The sequence below is a fragment of the Glandiceps talaboti genome, chromosome 13 (assembly GCF_964340395.1).
Source record: "Glandiceps talaboti chromosome 13, keGlaTala1.1, whole genome shotgun sequence".
NCBI classification, from domain to species: Eukaryota; Metazoa; Hemichordata; class Enteropneusta; family Spengelidae; genus Glandiceps; species Glandiceps talaboti.
In genome coordinates this window covers 18424813-18447058 of record NC_135561.1, presented here as the reverse complement: position 1 = coordinate 18447058, position 22246 = coordinate 18424813, and the positions used below count along the sequence as shown (strand labels likewise).

The following is a 22246-nucleotide window of genomic DNA, read 5'->3' as shown; positions in this document are numbered from 1 at the left end:
GTGCTCAAAAAAAACAACCTGTTATTTTTACACAAGTGCGATGACACGTGCCCCTTACTGGTAATATAAAATATACTGTTTGCACCTCAAGCTAATCTCATATGCACAAATTTTGTGAAAGTATTTCTGCCTTGACCCTTGTCTTTAAATTGCAGTTTTAGAATACTTGAGCTCTTAACCCTTTCATGACTGGAGACGAGTTTTAAATAATTTTGGGACCCAATTTATATGAACATTTTCATAGTTATAATAATATTACTTCATTACGAAATAACATTTCTTTAATTCCAGTCTAAAATGAAGCTGATATATGCCAAAAACTTACATAAAAACAAGAATTTTGTTCAAATAATTTTGGCGGCAAAGTTTTCAGTACTGAATGGGTTAAACACATGACCTTGCCCAGCCATTGACCACTTTACAGTTTTAAGTCACAAATTAATTTTGTAAAAGTAGGAAATTTGCTAAAAATCAGAATACAACACAAAGTAGTGAAATTGGAAAAGAATAAGATTCGAAGATTTCAGCAAATTATGTGAGTTTTGTGAGATGCTAATAGCATATCTTGTAAACAGCTGTCCCCAGTAACTAAGTACTTTATGATTACTATCATAATAAAATCATTTTCAAAAATGTAAGGTTGTCCTTTGTCCCACAAAGTTTGCTAACGACCTAAAAAGAGAGATTTCATTCTACATTGAGTTCAAGTATCATGCCCAAAATGTGCTACCTGAGTGTTCTCCTGATTGAAGATATTCAACTAAAGAAAAAATTGAAGTGTCCAAATTACACCTGATGGCTTTTGATAAAAACTGTTAATATTGAATTTATTTCTTTACTGATACAGCAAAAGGAAAGTCATTCCTACCTTGATGATACCACGGAGTGTCTCCTTGCTGATGATCCACTCAAACAAATCGAGGTTCTCAACTCAGATCAGTCCCGACAGTTCGATTGTAGCGATCCAATCAAAAACATGCTTACAGATGACAATCCAATGCTAAGTGGTGGTTCACTACATGAGACTTCAACCGACTTTCTGTTGGGACATGATGTTCCATTGGTGCCAAGCGTATTTGACAGTTCAGGGGAGAGTCTGAATACGAGTAATCCGTTCGGCGATGTAGCCACGGGCGCTTTCCTCCAGGAAGGAAGTATAGATAACGTTATGAAGGATCATAATTACGTCAATTACGGTGATGAAATAGACAGTAGGGCTGATAGGGAAAATGTACGTAGTATGCGGAGTAGTACACGAGCTGCCACTAGAAGTACTAATCAAGTATACCAGCGGAGAAATGTTAAAACTGCAAATTTGAGGCCAGAAAGCGATAAACGGGAACTTAGAAGCAGTGGTCGGAATCAAAAAGAGGAGAGTTTAGAATTGCGGCGAAACACACCACCATCGCCACGGCGATCAAGTAGAGGAGGAAGGGGTAACCCTGGCAACGATAATGTTGAAATGCAGAGGGGATCAAGAAGTTTGCGTCAGGGCAGAGGAGAGGAAAGAACAAAACGAGAAAGACAATCCAAAGAAACTGAGGATGAGCAGGAAGGAAAATCCTTGAAACAAGTTCAAGAGGAGATGCGGAGATTGAAAACCAGGAAAGTAGAAAATATTCCTGAAGGAAAAGTTGACAATAAAGACAGACAGAAAGTAGGGGAGACTCAGCACAAATACAGACGAACAAGTGACAGTGACAGACATGATCAAAAACAAGGACATATGCAAGAAAGACGACGTAGTGAAGGTGAGAGATCTCACCTAGAACGTCAACATAGTCATGACAGAGGACAACATAGTCATGACAACAAAGGCACTAGACCTAGTCATCACACTTATGTTAAACATAAAGAACATGAAAGACAGAGGGAACATGTGAAACATGAACATGATACACACAGACAGCGAGAACAGACTGAACCTAATAAACATGACAGGAAGCACTCGGCCTCTGATGAACAGGGCAAACAAGAGAGGAAACATTCAAGTTCTGACGAACATGGTAAACATGAGAGGAGACGACTTTCTTCTGTTTCAGACGAACCAATACTTTTCACTCCTGACACTATTGTAAAATCAATAAAACCAGAAACACATGACTCACACGCTGATGATAGTGAACAAACTGGAGTGAATAATGAAAAGATGAAGACTCAGAAAGGTAAGTTTCCATGGCAACAGTTTATTTCAAATCATATTCCCATTTCATATAGTTTGAGGAAATTTCAACATGTTAAATGTATTAGAATACAAGTAAACTGAGAAGTGTTGTGTATGTTTGTCGTGACGTCGGTTGATCATAGGGTTGATAGTGGATGACATGAAAATCATCTTCTGCCATTATAGATACAATTGGTGGTGTAATAATGACAGAACCCAATGATATACATGTATGAATGCAAGTGTGGTGTTCTCTGGGTATTTGTACAAGTGCTTGTGATGTTCTATACAGCCATGTTTGAGAGATATATTTTTAATTTATTGAAAATACATTTTGGAAAAAATAATGCTTGACACTAAAAAAATGACAAATCAAAATTTGAAATGAATATAATTTTTACACAGACAGTATTCTAATAGTGATGATAATTTTTGAAATAGCAATAAACAAATATTTCTGTAATAAAAAGAAATATAGTTATAATAATAATAATGCACGTAATAAATAACTCCAATTGTTGTATTTCTGTTTTATCATTCTGGTGACCTCGAGAAACTAAAGTCACATGATGTGATAAAAGATATATGACTATTTCTGTCAAAAAGTACAAATGTTGGTAAAATAGGTGAACAGTTCATTTGCAGGCCTTATGAATATGAGTTGAACATACAGCTTTATTATTATTAGTAGTATTAAACTTTATTTCAGGGAAAAAAGAATGAAAAAACGCTTACAACAATCCCTTAGACAAAAAAATACACACAAAAACAGCATTTTAAAACAAGAACTTTAAAAAGAAAAATACATACATGAACAAATACTAGCATTTATGTGTAAAAGAAGAGAAACAGGTGTCTCCATGCTCTTGCAAGCTGAATGTAGATATGTAAATTAGGGGTGAAAGGGCATGGCAGCAGCTGTGGTATTATGGGATATTATTATAATGAGATGGGTTGGGAGTCCATACATGCAGTCACTCAGTGTAGTGTGAGTTGTGTACACATAAAAGCCCTCCATGTAGCCGTCTTGGAAAAGGTAGGTCACCAGTTCAAACGTTAGTTAAACCTTTGTTGTGGAATAACAGGGTAAAATGTGTATTTGTGGGTGGATTTTTATCATTGTAGACCCCTGTAAGGTCATTATCTTTGCAAGCATAGCTTTGTGTATTGACATTTTCTGAATATTGCATGCAATATTTACGTGCTAAAAAAATTTGAATTTCATCTGTCATTGGGTGATTATTTCTGCAAAACATGTGATTTTTGAATTTCATGTTGTATTTAATTTGTCAACAAATCATCGGATATGTATTATTTTTGTACATTTTTTGAAAGCATTTTCATTTCAATATTTTGTCAAATATTGATAGTTAGCTTGAAAATATATCTTGCCAGGAAAATTTTAGGTCAAGTTTAAAAAAAAAAAAAAAAATCTGAAATATGAGAAAGTTTTGTTTGTCAAAGAGTGTTGTGACCCTGTCTATTTACAGGAGGTCATCTACTACATTGTGGAATTGGTGTGTATTAAAACTGCCCAAGCTGCAACAAAAACTATTTTTTGAAACTGTTTTGTTAGACATAATGATTACCCTAATACCATACATCTTTCAAAGTATTGAATCATATGTTAGTAAATGTGTTTGTACAGCTGGACACATAAATATACCACAATCAAATTGATTTTGGGTCATCACTCAAAAATCAGCACCCCAATGTAATCACAATTTCAAATTGTAAATGTACTTCTGATGGATAAAATATACCTCTAATTAACACTTACAGTGTCTAATTATTGGTACTTTAACAATTTTCAGTGAATATATTTGTTGGTTGTCTGATCGAAAATAATACTCAAGTTACAGCAAGTGTAGCTTTAAAAATGATACCATCTGAAAATCATTAAAAACAGGTTACAGCCCCAATTTCATTCTTGTACATGTAATAGAAAGTGTTGAAAGTTGGTTTATATTTCACCGTGGTTGCATGTAGTAGGTCGTAGTGTCATAGATATGTCATTGAGTATTTGTATACGTTACAATATTAACAGAAATGAAAACAGGCTGTCTCAAAACTGGTGTAAAATTGTTCCAAAAATAATCCAGAGTAGCTTTTGCCCTGATAACATCTAGTATATCAGGAAGTATGTATACATATACATATTATCTGTAAACAAATGTATACTCAGTCTTCACACTCCAAGAGTGACACATTGATCCTAAATCATCCAGGAACTTCATTTTGTCCCATTGAATCATATACCTAATGAAACAGTTCAATCCACCTCATTAGCTAAAACTACCTCTCTACTACTCAGAATTATTTTGCCTGTTTTCATTTCTGTTTATGTTGTATGACGAAAAATATTTGAGAATAACATGATTATACCAGCACCAGTAATATCAAAGAAATATTGGGGGAAACAACGGTAATTTGAACGTTTTGACTCAAATTTTGAACACAGCAGAACCAATGATGTAGACACACATTGTTGTGACATAGATGCGTATTAATTTATTGAGTGTTCATACAACCCTTGGCATGCTCTTAACAAAATAACTCTTTCACTAGCTGACATTTGGCCACGAAAATACCAATTTCATGACAAGAAATACAACACAAATATAGTCTTGTATGTAACCAATTCATTTACCAAAATAATTCACCCACTAGCTGAATGTAAACATTATTTGCTATAGTCTAAAAACCATGAAAATAAAATGTAATCCAGTCATTTTAAAAAAAAAGTGACAGTCAGTAGTGGAGATTTTATAATAAAGTACTGATTAATTCTTGCACAGAATTTCTTGGAGTAGTTGTTGATTGTTATAATCAATTTTCTCTCATACTGTTTTTATCAGTTCTCATAAAACATTGCCGTGAAATTTATTCACGCTGTTATTTCTACATACTGTTCATTTTGTTGTTGTGAATTACAGTGGCTGAAGGAACTGTTCATTTCAAAGCTTGTCTTGCATGGCCATTTTATCATTGTCCCTCCCCCCAAAAAAGCCATATTTACATTTGCATAATTGTCCCCATTTATTGTTATGCAAATTGGTTTTGGTTGCAGTACAATAAGCAAAAGTTTAGAATTTGCAAATATACTTGTTTCAGTGTTATGCAAATTACTGATACTTCTGTTAGGAACTCAATATGCAAAAACAGTAAATTTACATAGTATGTTATTGTTATGCAAACCATGGCTAATTCCCGTGGGAGCTCAATATGCCAAAAAATGTACAGTGCAGTAAGACTTTACAGAGCAGAAAAGAGGCCAACATGTCTTTTGACCAAAAGTGCTTGTATTATGGACGTACATGTATGTACTAAATATTTGACACTGAGTGTATGTGGTATGGTTTATGCCCTTGACAATCTAGACACACTTTAGATGACAAATTGTTTCCTTAATGACCATCTTCATTTTCATTGAATCAACTCGCTGCAATAATTGTAGTGTTTGTTGTGATTTTGAGGGGGGGGGGGGGGGGGGTTACTTCTGTTTTTTTTTTGGCTTTTTTTGTTCGGATGTTTAAACCTGAAGCAAACACTAAAATTCATATTACACAAACTCAAGACAAGATCATGCTGAAAACATGAGTGAGATGTCAGCGTACTACCCATTTTAAAATGCTACATGTGTTGCTACTTTTGCTGATTTTGACGGGATTGGGTCACCTCTGAACATTTCTTGGGTCTTGAAGGCTCCATAATTAATGCTGGGGACAAATTTTGATGATAGTATACCATAGTACTACTAGTAGTATACTCAGTATAGATACGTCATGCTCACCCTGACCTGCCTCCTCGGTTGACCAATGTGTGAGAATGCCCCGTCACAGCATACCCTTCCGTCCTACTTGTAGTAGTACTTGTAGTATGTTTATTACAGTGACATGTAAAAACATAACATAATACTAATAGCAACAACAACAAAATTTAGCAACAAAAACAAAATTCAAAACAAGGAATTATCTTGCCTAACTGGCAGACAAGTCACTACAGTCAGTATACAGGTTACTCTGTTGATCATATGCTTCATGCCTAACTAGATAAATCTAACTTTATTTAATACTCGTAGTTTCTCAAACTTCACCAGTGAAAATGATTCTGTCGTTACACTAATTTATTTTAGTGTAAATACTTGCTTCTGCTTCATAAAACTAAAATAAGTTTTTAGCTAAAATACAGACAAACACATTACACTAATTACAATAAACCTAGGATATTAAAATTCATACAGTTTCTTTCTTAAATTTTTTCAAAATAATGTACTTTAATTTTTGCCAATAGGTGAAGATGATGACACCGAAGACTCCTTGACCTACGTTGATGACGAGAACGACAGTGACTGGTGTAGTGAAGATGACCCAGACAAACTGTGGTGTATTTGTAAACAACCCCATGACAACAGGTAAGCTGTACTGAGACATTGATATTTTTTAACCAAGTGTAGTATTACAAATGAAACTAGTGAGGATTGTAGTTAACCAATACCCAAATAATCCTGGCAGTACACTTCAGATCATGTCCAATTTGTCATCAGATCATCACAGTTATCAAATTTATTTTGGTTAGGGACGATCCCACAATGTTGCACAAGGTCAATAAACGAACTTTGTTCATTTAGGACAAAAAACCCTCCCCCTAAATTGATATTCACAAGTGTGACATTGACACGTTTATATATGATGTAAACCATTAGCAGTCACACCATTATGATGACAACACGATGGTAAACATATTAAAATACTAACTGGAAACCCAGCACTGTATGTCACATTAGAAGTACATTTTAATCAACTTATCAACATCTCAGTAGTAAATACAGAACCTGTTATCAAAATTTGGTCAGAAGTATGAAAATGAAGTTCAGCAATCACATTGATGCCAGACTCCCTTCCCCCTAAACGATCAAAGTTTGTTTATTGAGCTTGTGTGACATTGTGCAATCATCCCTTAGATGTATATAAAAATTATTGTTACTTACCTGAGTTCTAGTATAGTCCTTCACATACAACAATACAGGGCCACTCATAGCAATGAGTGTCTTGAAAGGAGTTGGTAACTCAGCTACTCATTGCATTTATGTCAGAAGATTGTCACACCATTTCTTATCTTTTCATCTATCTGTCTTTCTCTCTGTCTTTCTCTCTCTGTTATTCAATCTCATCACATCTTCATCCCCTTAAACCATGGTTTTGAACTGCAGAAACAGGTGAGCAATGTGGAAATACTACACATTTAAGATCAGCTGTAATTATTTATGCCAATGCCATACTTTCACCTTCTTTTACAGTACTCCCAATAAACTACTGTAACCTATAGATACAATACCAATGTAGGTCTATGTACAAAATTTACAGGTAATTTGATCTGATCAACGATGTGTCGCAGTTGTGCACGTCATCACTAATAACTTCAATCATAACAAATTTCAAATTTGGTGCCTCCGACAATTAGCAAGGTTTGTGGTGTTGTTCACTTCGTATGTCTACCTGTCATGATATCATCCAATAGACAGGGTTTATTTGCAACAATGAATATTGCATGCCTGTTTGACAGTGTTATCCAAGTAAACTGCTATTCATCTTTGTCACTGAGTAGGCAATGTTTTGACTACTAGTATGGCTAAATCTACATCAATGCATCAGGGCAAGTTCAGTAATGTATCAATATATTACAGTACTTCATCATTGATACATCCATTGGAAGCACTGTAATTACCATGGTTACATGACTATCAAAAATCTCATACTTATAATTTGACACTTTGTATATACAGCATCCTAATATCACTGTCACTCATCAGTGGTTTTGCTAAGGTTGGCAACCCTGGTAACAGAGAGAGGGAAATACAGTAAAACTGGCATAGTTTCCTATAGAATAAAACGATAATTTTGGTGGTGAACCCTGGTAAATTGTACCCACAGTAACACTACTCATCAAAAATTAACAGTTCACCTATGGGTTACAATTATCTACTAGAACTCCAAATTTCTCGTCATTCAACTGAGGAAAATGTGATCGACATACGACTTTATTACTAGGAGTCAAAGATAAAACCTTTATGTTGTGTGTATTATTTGGCGATATTTAGTTTAACTTGTAGTGATAAACAAAGCAATTATTATGGAAAGCACAAAAATTCATGGTTGAATTGTTAAAGCTGATCTTAAATGTGCTGTACATACAACTCATCTACATGTGCCTGTCTGCAAAGATTTCCTCTCTGTATTCTGAGTGATTCTGGTTTAACTGATGTGCTTCTAAAAAGAACTCAGAAGACCAAAATGATGTTTTGTATTTGTAATCATAGAAAGTTTTACAAGACGTGTGAAATGTGTGCAAATGAACAATTATCTTGCATGTTGGTTTGGATGGAAATATCACTTGATTTTGCAAAGTTTACACCGTTAGCATTTTGTGTTGAAATAATTACTAATACACTGACAATGTATGAAATACCAGTTTACACCGCTAGCATTTTGTGTTGAAATAATTACTAATATACTGGCAATGTGTATGAAACACTAGCTTGAACCTCTAGCATTGTGGTGACACAATTACTATATGTACTACACTGACAATGTATGAAATACCAGTTTGCACCTCTCGCATTGTGTTGAAAAAATTATTTCTACACTTGCAATGTTTGAAACACCAGTTTGCAGAGCACAAACCTTCAATGGGTAATTTGCAAAATGCTCAATATGAAAAAGCATGTATTGGCAATATGCAGATGTATTATTGGTATTGTGTAGAAATGGCTGTAATTTGAAAATACGTAATGTTGGCAAAATACAATCTGTCTTATGATTTTTCTGATTCCCATGTGTAAAAGGCCTTCTTGAAATATGCAAAATGTCTATAATTTGGCAATATGCAAAATGTCTATAATTTGGCAATATGCAAAATGTCGATTAGTACTTTTTTAAGATGTTGATAATTTGGGAATACATTGTATGCAAAATGTCTGTTGCCTATGTGTAAAAGGCCTACTTGATATGTGCAAACTGTCTAGTATGTGTTCATGTGAGAGAAAAAAATATAATTGGAATGTGCCAAATGTATTGATAATGTTCAAAATATGTGTGAAAAAGCCTTACTACACAAGTGTATTGTTATGACTACCTAACTTACTTGTTGTGTGTACTGTACTACACGACTACCTAACTTAGTTGTTTGTAGACATAGTTGTTTTGTTATGACTACCTAAGTTATTTGTACACACACAAGTGTTTTGTTCGGACTACCTAACTTACTGTTATTTGTACGCAGGTGTATTCAGACTACCTAACTTACTGTTATTTATACACAGGTGTATTGTTATGAATACCTAACTTACTGTTATTTATATACTAGATTCATGATATCGTGTGATAGCTGTAATGAGTGGTACCATGGTAAGTGTGTCGGTGTAACCAAGAGACAAGGCAAAGAGATGGAACGTACTGGTTCCCTGTACAAGTGTACAGTGTGTGTGGACAAAGACAAGAAGAAAGAGAAAGACTCTAAGGCTACAAACCCTCCCCAGCCAGGTCCCAAGAAATCTGACGAACAGTCAGCAGAAAAATCAGACACACCTGACAAGAAAAAGAAAATAAGGTTTTTCAAAAAGGTAAAATATTGTATTTAAACTTATGTATTTTTTTAACACAACTAAACTTTGGTTCAATAGATATAGGTGGAGATGAAGAAGAGCTGTTGATGAAACAATTATACTGGAAGAATTAATATGTAGAATAAGTTTATTCACACTTCAAAACTAAAAGGAATACCTTCTTTATAAAATAATACTGGAAGAATTAATATGTAGAATAAGTTTATTCACACTTCAAAACTAAAAGGAATACCTTCTTTATAAAATAATACTGGAAGAATTAATATGTAGAATAAGTTTATTCACACTTCAAAACTAAAAGGAATACCTTCTTTATAAAATAACAGCTTAGATTTCAATACCAGTTGTGCATGATGCCAAAGGCACTGTTATTATTATTCCATCCATTCATCTCATTAGGATACTGAAAAGTTCCAGTAATTTCCCAAAAATTTCAAACATTTTCAACAACAAGATGAATAGGTATATCCAGGCTGTCGGTCAAAAATGTGGTTCGATTAGAAATGTACAAGTGACTTAGGATCAGAGGGAGTCAAAATCATCTCGTTTGCTTCTGTGTCTTTTATCATCAATTTACAAATTATCGGTAATTAATTCATGTACGTGTATTCAAATGTAAATTCATTAATCTCGGCAAATCCTGTTTTTCCAAACTTGTAAATTTTTGTGTACAAAGAAATAAAAATATTGCATTCCTTAGAGACGATAATATGATGTCACACAATCTAAATAAATGAACTTTTTTTTCAATTATAGGGGAAGGGGGTCTAGCTTCAATGTGATTGCTTCACTTCATTTTTTGAACTTCTAACCAAATTTAGAAAACTTTCACACCTTGAATGATAACAGGTTCTGTATTTATTATTGAGATGTTGATACGTTAATTGAAATTTTCTGTTAATGTGATATACAGTGCTGGGTTTCCGCTTGTATTTTAATGTGTTTACTGTGTTTTCACACAACATCGATCGTAGTGATGTGACCACTACAATTTCCATCATTGTTTACATCATATATAAATGTGCCGTCGCACTTGTGAACGTCTGTTAGGGGAAGGGGAGGAGGGAGTTTTGGCCTAAAAGAACAAAGTTCGTGTATTGAGCTTGTGTGATATTGTGCAATCGTCCCTTACTTTCTCATTGTATTTCTATTTCTCTATTGTTATAACAGCCTGTACCACAACAACAGTGTGTCGGATCACTGTGTAACAAGCAGGCCAGCTCGAATTCTGTGTTCTGTAGCAACGAATGTATTGGTATACATGTCAGGGTGGCTTTGAAGATCATAGAGAGAGAACGAGAGAAGACGTTTGGAATTAGAAAGGATAGTAGGGTAAGTGTCATGTGTATTATACCATGTGAAAGCCAAGTTGAAGGTGTCTGAACAGAAAATATGAAGTTTATATCCTGATCATTTTTCATCATGACAACATAATCTATATCATTGGTTCTGTAGTTTTCAAAATATGAATCAAAACACTCAAAGTCACTGTTTTTTCAGTTTTTCATAAGTTATGCTTGAGAAGGGGTATAATTACATTAATGTCCCAAATTGTTATTCATTCAGCCAAAAGGTACTGGTGACTTGTCACTTTTTTTGTTTTTGACTCATAGTCACAAGGCCCCTTATGTAACTCATGTTTTCCTTGGCTGAGCAAAGAAAACTATGGCGAATTCTTAATATCTGATTATCATGATGGATAAGGAGAAATAACCTTGTAGGATTGTCATTGTTGTCATATGCCATATCTGTAATGTTGAATTTTCATCCAAATTTGCTGTCAAGACTTTTCACTGATTTGTAATCATCACGGTATGTTTGCTCCCATTTTGTGTCTTGGTCAATCTGTTACAGGGTGGGAGACAGCTAGATACAAAGTTGAAAGACAGTGATACCGTAGCCGTGATAGAAAGACACACTGGGAGAGTGTTAGCTGGGCTATCAGCACCAACGGTTACAAACCTGGAAGAGTGGATTATAAAACACCCAACATTTGAAGTACTCAGACCTGGTACACATGGCTATGATAAAGTATCTCATGCAAGTAAGTCTTTCATATATCTTGTATTGTGCAGTATGATCTAGTCTTAATGGGCCATGCCATGCAAAGAGATAGTATTATATGATTGCATCCTTTCTACTTTCCTTGTTTAGCTGTGCATATTTTTGTTCTTTGGCAACGTCCTACCATGGCAATGTCAAGATTGGCTGCAGCGATAGGTTTAGTCCATTGGTTGGTCAGTCTCTCTGTCTGTCTGTCTGTCTACATGTTTGTTTGTTTGTCTGTCTGTCTGCCTCTGCCTGCATGTTTGTGTCTGCCTGCCTGTCTGTCTGTCTGTCTCTGTCTCTGTCTGTCTGTCTGTCTGTCTGTCAGTCTACATGTCTCTGTCTGTGTGTCTACCTCTGCCTGTCTATCTGTCGAGATCTGTCTATCTGTCTGCATGTTTGTGTGCAGCTATTTATTAGCCTCAGACATTTCTTTGGTTTGATCAGATCTTATCACTAGTCTTGTTATTGAACAAAAATGGAAAATGACAAGACAGCCTATAGAAAATGGCTTTTGCCTTAGACTATTGTTCTTAGTGTCAACAGCGATTTCTTCATCCATGATATTTCTCTGTTGTTCATATCCCATTTCTTGTCATGTCTACATTGGATAATGCTTAGTTAGACTGGTTATCAAAATTTGTTTGGTGCTTCTGCTTGACTATTTACCTGTCTGTCTGTCTGTCTGTCTGTCTGTCTGTCTTTCTTGTGTATCTGCAGTCTTATTTTTTTATCCATGCACATTTCTTTTGTTGTAGCAGACTATGATCTGTAATCCCAACAAGTGTTGGTTAGGTGTACTACCATTTCTTCATTAAATGTGATGTAAAACTCATGCTGTGGTATGTTGGCTGTCTAATGACAACAATTTTCACTGCAACCGTTTGCCAGTATTTGATTCTATGTATCGTATTTGATTCTATATATCTGTTTTGATACAGCTAAAGATTTGGAGAAGGCACAGCGGGAGAAGATGGAGATGGAAAAGGAAAGAGAGAAAAGAGAACGGGAAAGGGATAGGGCATCAAGAGATAAAGACAAAAGTAAAGATAGAGGGAAAGACAAAAAAGACAGGAGATCAAGTCAGTCTAAAGCCCCTTCATCTCAAACACCCCAACAAGACACACAGACTGTCAGACTTAATGTTAGAAAGATGTTGAAAGATTTACTGGTTAATAGGTAAGTTAATTAGTAGTAATGGAGTATTTGATACTTTAGACTGCAAGTTTTACGTAGATGTACACCAAATTATTACATCTGTTCATGTCGCAACTTTTAGTTTGTGATGGTGTTTTGTAAGATATGATGTCATGAATGCATGTTAACGCTGCACTAGCTGCAACTGGAAATTTTTTTAAAAATTTTGTTAGATATAATGACTAAGTCATAATATTGTACACCTGAACAGTATTGAATCACAAGTCGGTAAACATATTTGTTTTGCAGTAGACATAGTATATGTATGATGTAATATATCCAATCAAATTGATTTTTAGGTCCACACCCAAAAATCAGCCCCTCAATGACTCACGATTTCAACTTATTACTAGACTCAGTGTTCTCCCCAGGATTTGTTGATAGGATATCGGCTCATTAGCATAAATTAGCATCAATTTACATATAATTATATTCCCGAAAAATCAAAGTACATCATAATATCAAACAAGTAGTACATGTACATGTGGCCAAAGGAAAGTTGAAGGCCAATTTCTTACTTCAAAATATTAGCGCCAATAAGAAACTCATAAAGCAGTGTTATTGATTATTATTGTTAGGAAAGCTGAAATTATTTAAATCTTAATGTCCACAGATAAATTAGACTTTCGAAACACGAAAAGTTTGTGTACAGCTACCGGCAGACATCGTCTTAGTCCGAAATATCGTGATACACGAGACTTACTATACTTCCCTATGGAGGACTTCAAAAACTCGCGATAGTTTGTGACGTCATGGCCGCCATTTTGGAAAATCCATGCTTTCATCGTAGTTGTACGATGTATCAGTATACAATGTCAAACTACAAACTAAACGTGTTTTCAGGGTAAAATTGAACATGAAACTGATAATCGGAGATAACATCGCCACTTTATCGAAAGGTACATTAGTCTGTTCAACTCTTTTCACGACATTGAAGAATGCACATGCTCTTGGGTTGAGACATACTCGGTGTTATCACTGTTAGTGTCTGTCACTCGAACTCATTGAATGTCAACTTTATGCGTTTGTCGAACTTTTATACTTTATAGCAAAATGGCACGACATCGTTTGTTTTTATAGTTGTCAAAATCTGGCAGTTCCGACATGCTTCTACGGTCGAACCGACGTTACGGATGGGCCGGTTTTGCCTCTGATTTACCGAAAACTGTTGTACCGTAGTGTGAATCGATCACACTACCATTAGCGCGGGTTTACGCATTTTATTCCTATCGAAAACAATACTGACGGCAAACTTCAATGAAATCTGTCTGGCAATGGTAGAGGGTTGAATAGTCATTTGAATTAATTAGACTTGCTGCTTATGTGTGAACTTGTGAAGGATCAATACAAACGTTGTGAAACAACAAAGGCGTCAGCTGACCGATTGACAGGTGAACAATATTTACCGAACCCTATACAATCTTATAGCGTATCGGGACAACTGATAGCGTATCGGCGAAAATTAAAGGATATCGGGCCCGATACGCTAAAACCCTCTGCGGAGAACACTGTAGACTACTTATAGATAAAATAGACCTCAAATTGACATGTATAATGTCTAATTATTGGTATTTGGACAATTGTCAGTGAATATATTGTTATTGATAATATTGATCTATCGAAAAAATAATAGTCCAGGTACAGCTAGTGCAAGTTTCACACATTTCATGGAATACATATGTATACTGTAAACCTGCATATTTTCACAACTAGAAAATTTTGCGATTTTACAGTCTTCATGTAGTTCACAAAGATTAATTTTCACTAATAACCATACTGGTACATTGCATTATGCAGAAATATATATTTTCGCTACTACTTATTTTCGCGTTTTTGTTTTGTAGCGAAATTAGCGAAAATAAATCTTACGCGAACATTTCTAGGTTTACAGTATCACATCCTAGACAGATGTTATCCCGTTCAACTTACATATAGACCTCTGTTCCTCTAATTATTTATTCATGTTCATGACACAAAATGGTATAATATTAAATATTTTTCACAGAGCTAAGGATGCCAAGGATATCAAACTGAAAGCTGAGGAGATAGAGAGAGTCGTCAATAAAATTGAACACCAGCTTTACAAACTCTTCCAAGACACTGGTACTCGGTATAAGACAAGATACCGAACACTTATATTCAATTTAAGGGACACCAAGAATAAGGTAAGTTGGTTTGGGAGACTTTAGTGACATCAAGAATAAGGTGACTGAAAGTTGTTTTGGGAGAATTTACGGACGCGAGGAATAAGGTAACCAAAAGTGTGACTTCCGTTGCCCTCATAGAGTCTGGGAGAATGCTACATTAGTGCCTGGAACAAGATGGCTGAGAAGCAGGTCCATGACCCACAGCGTGACTTGTGTAGTGAAATCACATGCACTGAAATCACACACTGGCAACTCTTTCTGAGAATGTTTTAGTTTATCCTCCAACAAAGACTATTTTCAAAAAGTCAGTAGCAAGATTTCCAAAAACTATAGACTTAGCGAAATGAAAATTAGGAATCATTTAAAGTATGATGTTCTCTTTACACAGGGGTTATTCAGACGTGTACTGAAGGGTGACATCCCACCAGCCAAGTTAGTTAAAATGTCATCAGAAGAAATGGCATCCAAGGAATTGTCAGAGTGGAGGGAACGAGAAGCCAAGCATGTAAGTTTTCACATATATTACTTTCTATAGTTGCAGACAGACAAAATTAACATCAAAGAATTTATGTGACAGGAATGTGCCCTTCCCTTGTTGCAAAGGATAGTTTCTTAGTATAATGACGATGATAAAACCGCCATTTTGTAAGATAGATTTTGGAAAATCATGGAAGGAAATGAAAAACTGGTTTCCATTTATTGAAAGTATGCGAATTTTGAACAATACAGAAAACTAAACTTAATGTAGAGTACGCTTAGGAAATAAACACTTCATTAACTTATGCTATTTACTTTGTTCAAGAAAACTCAAACCTATTCTCAGTTAAAATAACAAAAAAAAAATCTTGAGCCATAGTACAAATTTTAAATGGAGGTAAATTTATATCAATTGGAATCCAATATGGCCACGAATACTGTGGAATCCAATATGGCCACCGAATACTGTGGAATCCAATATGGCCACCGAATACTGTGGAATCCAATATGGCCACCGAATACTGTGGAATCCAATATGGCCACCAAATATTGTGTTTAACTCAATGAAAAAATAAAGATTGACGATTTCCTTGAAAACAAGATGATGAACACCGAAATTTCTTTTGATTATTTCAAAAGGACCAGGAACAAGCTTCCATATGGCAAAGTTTGGAGAGATTTTAAGAACTGTGATTTTCAGTGAAATATGTCCCCACGACTCATTCTAATTTCTACCTAAAATACAGGAATGAATGTTAATCGACTTGTTACATAGTTATAAATAAAATATTCTAATCACAGAGCTCAAAAAAGTTTTGGGAAACTATTTCCCAAAGTGTCTCTGATTTATATTATTGGCATCGCCAAGTGTGAATAACTAAACTTATTGTAAACTATTGCATATTTATTTATTCATCAATTTCATTTTGTAGACATTGGAGATGATCAAAGCTGAGGCTGCACTGAAACAAACTGTACATTTGACTAAGAAAACTCATAAAGGTGAAATAGAGATAGAAGAGGATAACTTAGCTGATCTTGAGGTAAGTACACTTAATATGTGTTAGCAGTGGCACAAATAGGGAACTAGGTTTGCAAGTTCCCTATTGAATGTTTACTCTCTGACACTTTTAGCACAACTTGACTGAGATTCAGTAGTGCTATAGCCATGGTGAAATGTGTGTGTGTCTGGATGTGAATGACTTAAAGTAAAAAACTGCCAGACTGATTGTCTTGGTATTTGGTTGAGACTTTACTTCGGGTGTGTAAATTAAAATTTGTTCAAATTATAGTGATTGGATCAGTGGTGTTTAAGTTATATCCAAGAAAAGTAATTTTCCATCAAAACTGTCAGTCCTTCAATATCATGAGGTGTGGTTATGTAATGTTACGTAATCACTTGGCCAAAGTTCGTATCGAGATGATCCATTAGCCTGTAGAGGTGTTTTCATGTTTGAGGTGTGTTTCTCACTGCATGTGTATGCAAGATATTGCATAGTATTTTTACTGTTTTGTGGTTCACACTTGCATAGAACAACAACATTAAGACAGATCTGCTATGTTGAAATAGGTGCATGCCTTTGATAGCATTGAAATTGTCTTGTGTTATTAGCAGTTGAATTGCAGTATAGATGTAACCTAGACATTTTCATATACTACTATGCTAAATTCTGTGTTTGAACTTTTTTGACTATATATGCCTAAATACCAGGTTTGACTTCTGCCAAAAGCAAATGTTGGCTCAGTATGGTACAATAAATCCTAAAACTTTGGGTAGCAAGAATCACATAATGAAGAATCTAGTGATAAAAAAAAGATATATCGTTAATTCGAGCACTCCATTTCATCACTTCTAAAGTGAGAATGGTAAGTGCGCCCTCAACGACAAATATATAGCTACTGTGAAAATATTGTCAAAATTTCAATAACATAGTCCACTTTGATTTTCAGTCACACAATGAGAAATCAAAACAAACAGAGAAAGGTGAATCAACTGGAGGTGGAATTTCTGGCATGCTAGTAGACACCACAGATCAACACAAAACTCATCTCTTTGATCTGAACTGTAAAATATGCACGGGTAAGATGATACCCCCAGCTGAAGAGCCTCTTAAAAAGGCAAAAGTTGCAGTGAGTTTTGGCAAAGGGAACAACCATGAAACATCGTCACTTACAACTGGTGTTACTAAAAGTTTCCAAGAAGTGTCGTCTGTGAAATCTGAGGAAACCAGCACAAGTAGTAGTATGTTAGAATCACCACGGCAATCAATGTCCAGGGAAATAGTGTCTACAAGGTATGTATATATGAACACTATGTGATACTGCTTTTTTTCGTAATTATGTAACTTGACAACCAACAGGCCATAAGCATACTTACAGAACTGACAGGGAAAGCACATTATTGCAATATGTACCAGAGATTACTTGCACTTGTGCACACGCATACTAGTGGTATTTTCACTGTAGTGCAATACCAAAAACATCATTGCATACCTGTATGCAAATGATATGCAAATGAGACCACGAATGTTTGCTACATATGTGATTGTGCTGTATGTTTTTATGATTTTTATGGAAATTTGCCCTTATTTAAACATACAGACCCCCATGCCACGTGAAAACAAATACCCCAAGTACACCACACTTCCACTCGTGTGTTATGGGGGTTCTGTCATATTACAGGAATTATAGCCATACACAAAAAATGTATTTTTTCAAACAAACTTTAGGTCAAAATGATGTCAAAACAACCACCCTACCCAAGTAAAAGATTCTACATTCTGGGCTCTAAAATAGTAACTGCAGAATTTGGAAGTAAAATATAGCTAAAAGTAAAACAAAGACATTCAAAACAGAAAAAAATAACATGTATGGGTGTTTCTTTTTGATTGTCTTGTCTGTTGTTTTATAAATTCATCTAAAAACACATTAAAACATTTACCTCTACACTGATGCAAAAACAGTATAGCAAGTGACTCAGATGTCAATTCTGGTAATGCTCTTATCAGTTTAAAGCTGTGAATTTCTATCAATGTATGTCAGTTTGAGAGTGTGATAAGGAGAAGACTTCGGTACCTTCAAAGCTAGTTTGAATTGTCTACTAATACAATGTTCTGATCAGCTGCATTTCTAGACAACTGTTGCAAGGGTTATGAAGAGATTGGGAGTATGATTATATTTAGAGGGTACTAAGAAATCACATGACAGTTTGTTCTAGGAGAAGACTGGCATGCATTGAAAACAATTAGAGACCATCAAAGTCATGTACTTCCTGTACAGTCATAACACGACAACTTGCCTTGTTTCAGATTTTAAATATTAATTGTCTCGTGATACGTTTTATTTTATTGTAGTCCTGAGCTGCCATCACCTGAACCTTACAGAGCAAAACCAACTCGTGTGTCTGAGACGCCATCACCTGAACCTTACAGGCGGAGAGCCACCAGTGTGTCTGTATGGAAAGGCTTTGTTATGATGCAGAATTTAGCCAAGTTTGTATCCATTGCCTACCGTGTGTCTGGACCCACCGATCATCTTATGACCGTAAGTATGGCGCCTATGATTTAACCTAGTTAGTATGGCTCCTGCAATGTAGCCAAGTTAGTATGGCTCCTGCAATGTAACCAAGTTAGTATGGCTCCTGTAGTTTAGCAAAGTTAGTGTGGCTCCTGCAATGTAGCCAAGTTAGTGTGGCTCCTGCAATGTAGCCAAGTTAGTGTGGCTCCTGCAGTGTAGCCAAGTTAGTATGGCTCCTGCAGTTTAGCAAAGTTAGTATGGCTCCTGCAATGTAGCCAAGTTAGTGTGGCTCCTGCAATGTAGCCAAGTTAGTGTGGCTCCTGCAGTTTAGCAAAGTTAGTATGGCTCTTGTGTGTCTGTACCTACCGACCATCTTATGTTGATAAGTGGTGATTCTACAGGCATTTGTTTTCATTCATTGATTCACTGCTTCATCGTTTCTGCTGTTTTTATTAATTGTTTCTCTGTTTATCACATGTTTAATTCTTCTGACCTAACACCAAGTCCTCTCATTACTTCTCAGATTTTATCTCTCTCTCTCTCTCTGAAGAAGTTGGACAGTGTTCTAGATCAAATCAAAATTAAATTAATTATGTGTAATAATGTTGTTGGTTGATTGTATTTGCAATGTAAAAAAAAAAAAAAAATTGCCACCTTCATTCAGAAACACTAAATCAGAGATGAAGAAATGACCTCACAATAGCGCCCTCTGTGATATAAAACACAATACACAATGTTGATGTTACATGAGAAATTGATTTTCATTTGATTTCCAGGATTTACCGGATACAATCCATTTATGTGGTAGGATATCATTTGAACAAGTCTGGGATTACCTAGGAAAGATCCGTACATCAGCCACGAAGGATATCTGTGTAATCCGCCTTGAAGCAGCTACCAAGGAGGAAGAGATGTCGTATGTGTCGTTGTACTCATATTTCAATAGTCGTAAACGATGTGGTGTTGTCGGTAATAACACAAAACATGTAAAGGATATGTATCTAATACCCCTTGCAGCTCATAGAGATGTGCCTTCATCCCTACAGCCATTTGATGGACCAGGTATGCTAACCACTTGTGTTCACCTCTGTGGCATTTAACCCTTTCACCACCAATTCCCGCTATTGCGGGAACGCTCTAGGGCGCCCACCAATTCCCGCTATTGCGGGAACGCCAAAGTTCATTCACCTACCTCGCCGTTATGCCGTTTAACGGCAGCTATTGCTGCAAAAATTGCTGCCATAACTAGTTCCACACATGCGTATTAGCCTTGTTTATCTACACAGCCATTTTGAAAGCATGACAGTGAACGGTATCTCGAGTACGATCCAAATGACGAGCGATCGTAATTTTTTGTGCGTTTTTCGCTCACGAAATCGAATTTCAACATGGCGGAAGTAATTAACGGCTCTCATAACATGGCCTACGATATAAATTATGTCACTATCTTTGGATATTTCGACAGAATTTGACTTGAAATACATCGTTGAATACAAGTGTTTAGCTATGGGAACACATTGTACTTGTATGTAAGCATCAAATTCCCGCTAAGGCCGTGTGAGCTGCCGACGGCAGTTTACGGTTGAATTTTTGAATGTCGTTCAAATTAACGCAATCTTGTGACCGTGCCGACGCCCATGCTAACGTTCTGGGGGTAATTTTGGGCTATATAGTGGATTATTTTGGTTTTATTTCTTTTTGTTACGGCTCAATAATGACTTGTATTTGTATTAGCTCAGTGTGTAGAGGTCAGTGGAGGGAAACTTACTCGTGATATGGGCGATTTTCCGATCGGATTTTTTGCGCGAGTTTTTCAATGTAAAATTCAAATTTCAACATCGCTGAGGCAAAATCTGTCTCCCCTAACATCGTTTGCAATGTAAATAAAGGTGCTGTTCGTAGAAATTTCCACTCAATTTTGACTATGAATACGATGTTTTATACAAGGAGATGGCTGCGTGAACTCGATGAAGTATATGGAAGGATCAGATTATCGCAACGTAACTTCAAAGTCCCGACTGCAGATTTGCTTTTGTGGGTAAACATGTCGGCGAAAAGCGTCACGTTGGCGTCCCGATTCGGACTCGTAAACTACCAACTTGGGGGCATTTTTTACTGATTTTGAGGATAAATTTGGTGATAATTTTTTGTTGTTCTGTCAAATAATGATATATAATTACACAAACTGATTTTTCTGAAGGTATTGGGGCGACGACTTCAGATATTGTTGTCCCTTTGATTGCCGGTGTGGGGCTGACTATTGCGTCGTAATCGGATTAGTGAGCCGTTAATTATTTTCGTTCAAATTTATTACGACTAAAAATAACATTTTCTGACAAATTTTCGCCGATTTTGACCATTTAACCAGTATACAGAAGGTTTGTAGGAACATAAATGTTGGTAATTTGAATTTTGTTTGTAATATAAATATTTTGTTTATTTGTGATATGTCAATAAATAAACAACCTATGCTTGTTTTATTAATATTTTATTACATTAATCCATATTTCGGTTATGTGTGTGATATTTGAATTTATGTATTTGCTACTATGATGTAGAAAATTTATTTTCCATTCAAATGATACCTTATTTTTAAAAAATAAGCAACTCTAAGTATTTTTATATCAGTTTGATTACACCACACTCACTCTCACATTATGTTAGTGAGGGGGCTGGTGGACAACACACAATCCCATGAGGCCATTGGTGGTGAAAGGGTTAACCAACTCACTGTCAGCCAATAACAATGACCTTTGACCTAGTCAACTTTGTGTGTGAATTAGAAGTATCACGTTAAAATTATGTGCCACTGAAACACCAAGGTACTAAATTTACTAATGATGATCTGTTTAAATCGTCGACCATTAAAGTGCCAGCATCAGTTGAGAAATGTTAAAATTGGCCTTGGATGATCTTTGATCAATGCCACCTATCGAACTGTGACACCTAACAATTGACAAGTACATGTGTCACTAGGTTGTCATGCATGTCTTTGTAACATTGGTATTTTATAGCAGCTGTTATCATGTGAAACAATGGGTTAGAGAAGGGAATAGGGAGTAAATGGGTAAATCT

At 35.6% G+C, this 22246-nt stretch overlaps 1 protein-coding gene across 1 annotated transcript in view; it reads left to right on the top strand.

The window, feature by feature from the left end:
* The window catches only part of LOC144444491 (uncharacterized), a 36768-nt gene that overhangs the window by 11749 nt on the left and 2773 nt on the right, over positions 1–22246 (top strand). The window contains exons 3-14 of the mRNA XM_078133921.1: positions 848–2165; positions 6458–6578; positions 9530–9785; positions 10959–11120; positions 11643–11832; positions 12776–13013; positions 15037–15196; positions 15567–15683; positions 16588–16698; positions 17606–17949; positions 19009–19198; positions 19948–20233. Coding sequence (XP_077990047.1) covers positions 848–2165; positions 6458–6578; positions 9530–9785; positions 10959–11120; positions 11643–11832; positions 12776–13013; positions 15037–15196; positions 15567–15683; positions 16588–16698; positions 17606–17949; positions 19009–19198; positions 19948–20233 — 3493 coding nt within the window. The remainder of the gene's footprint in view (positions 1–847; positions 2166–6457; positions 6579–9529; positions 9786–10958; positions 11121–11642; positions 11833–12775; positions 13014–15036; positions 15197–15566; positions 15684–16587; positions 16699–17605; positions 17950–19008; positions 19199–19947; positions 20234–22246) is intronic.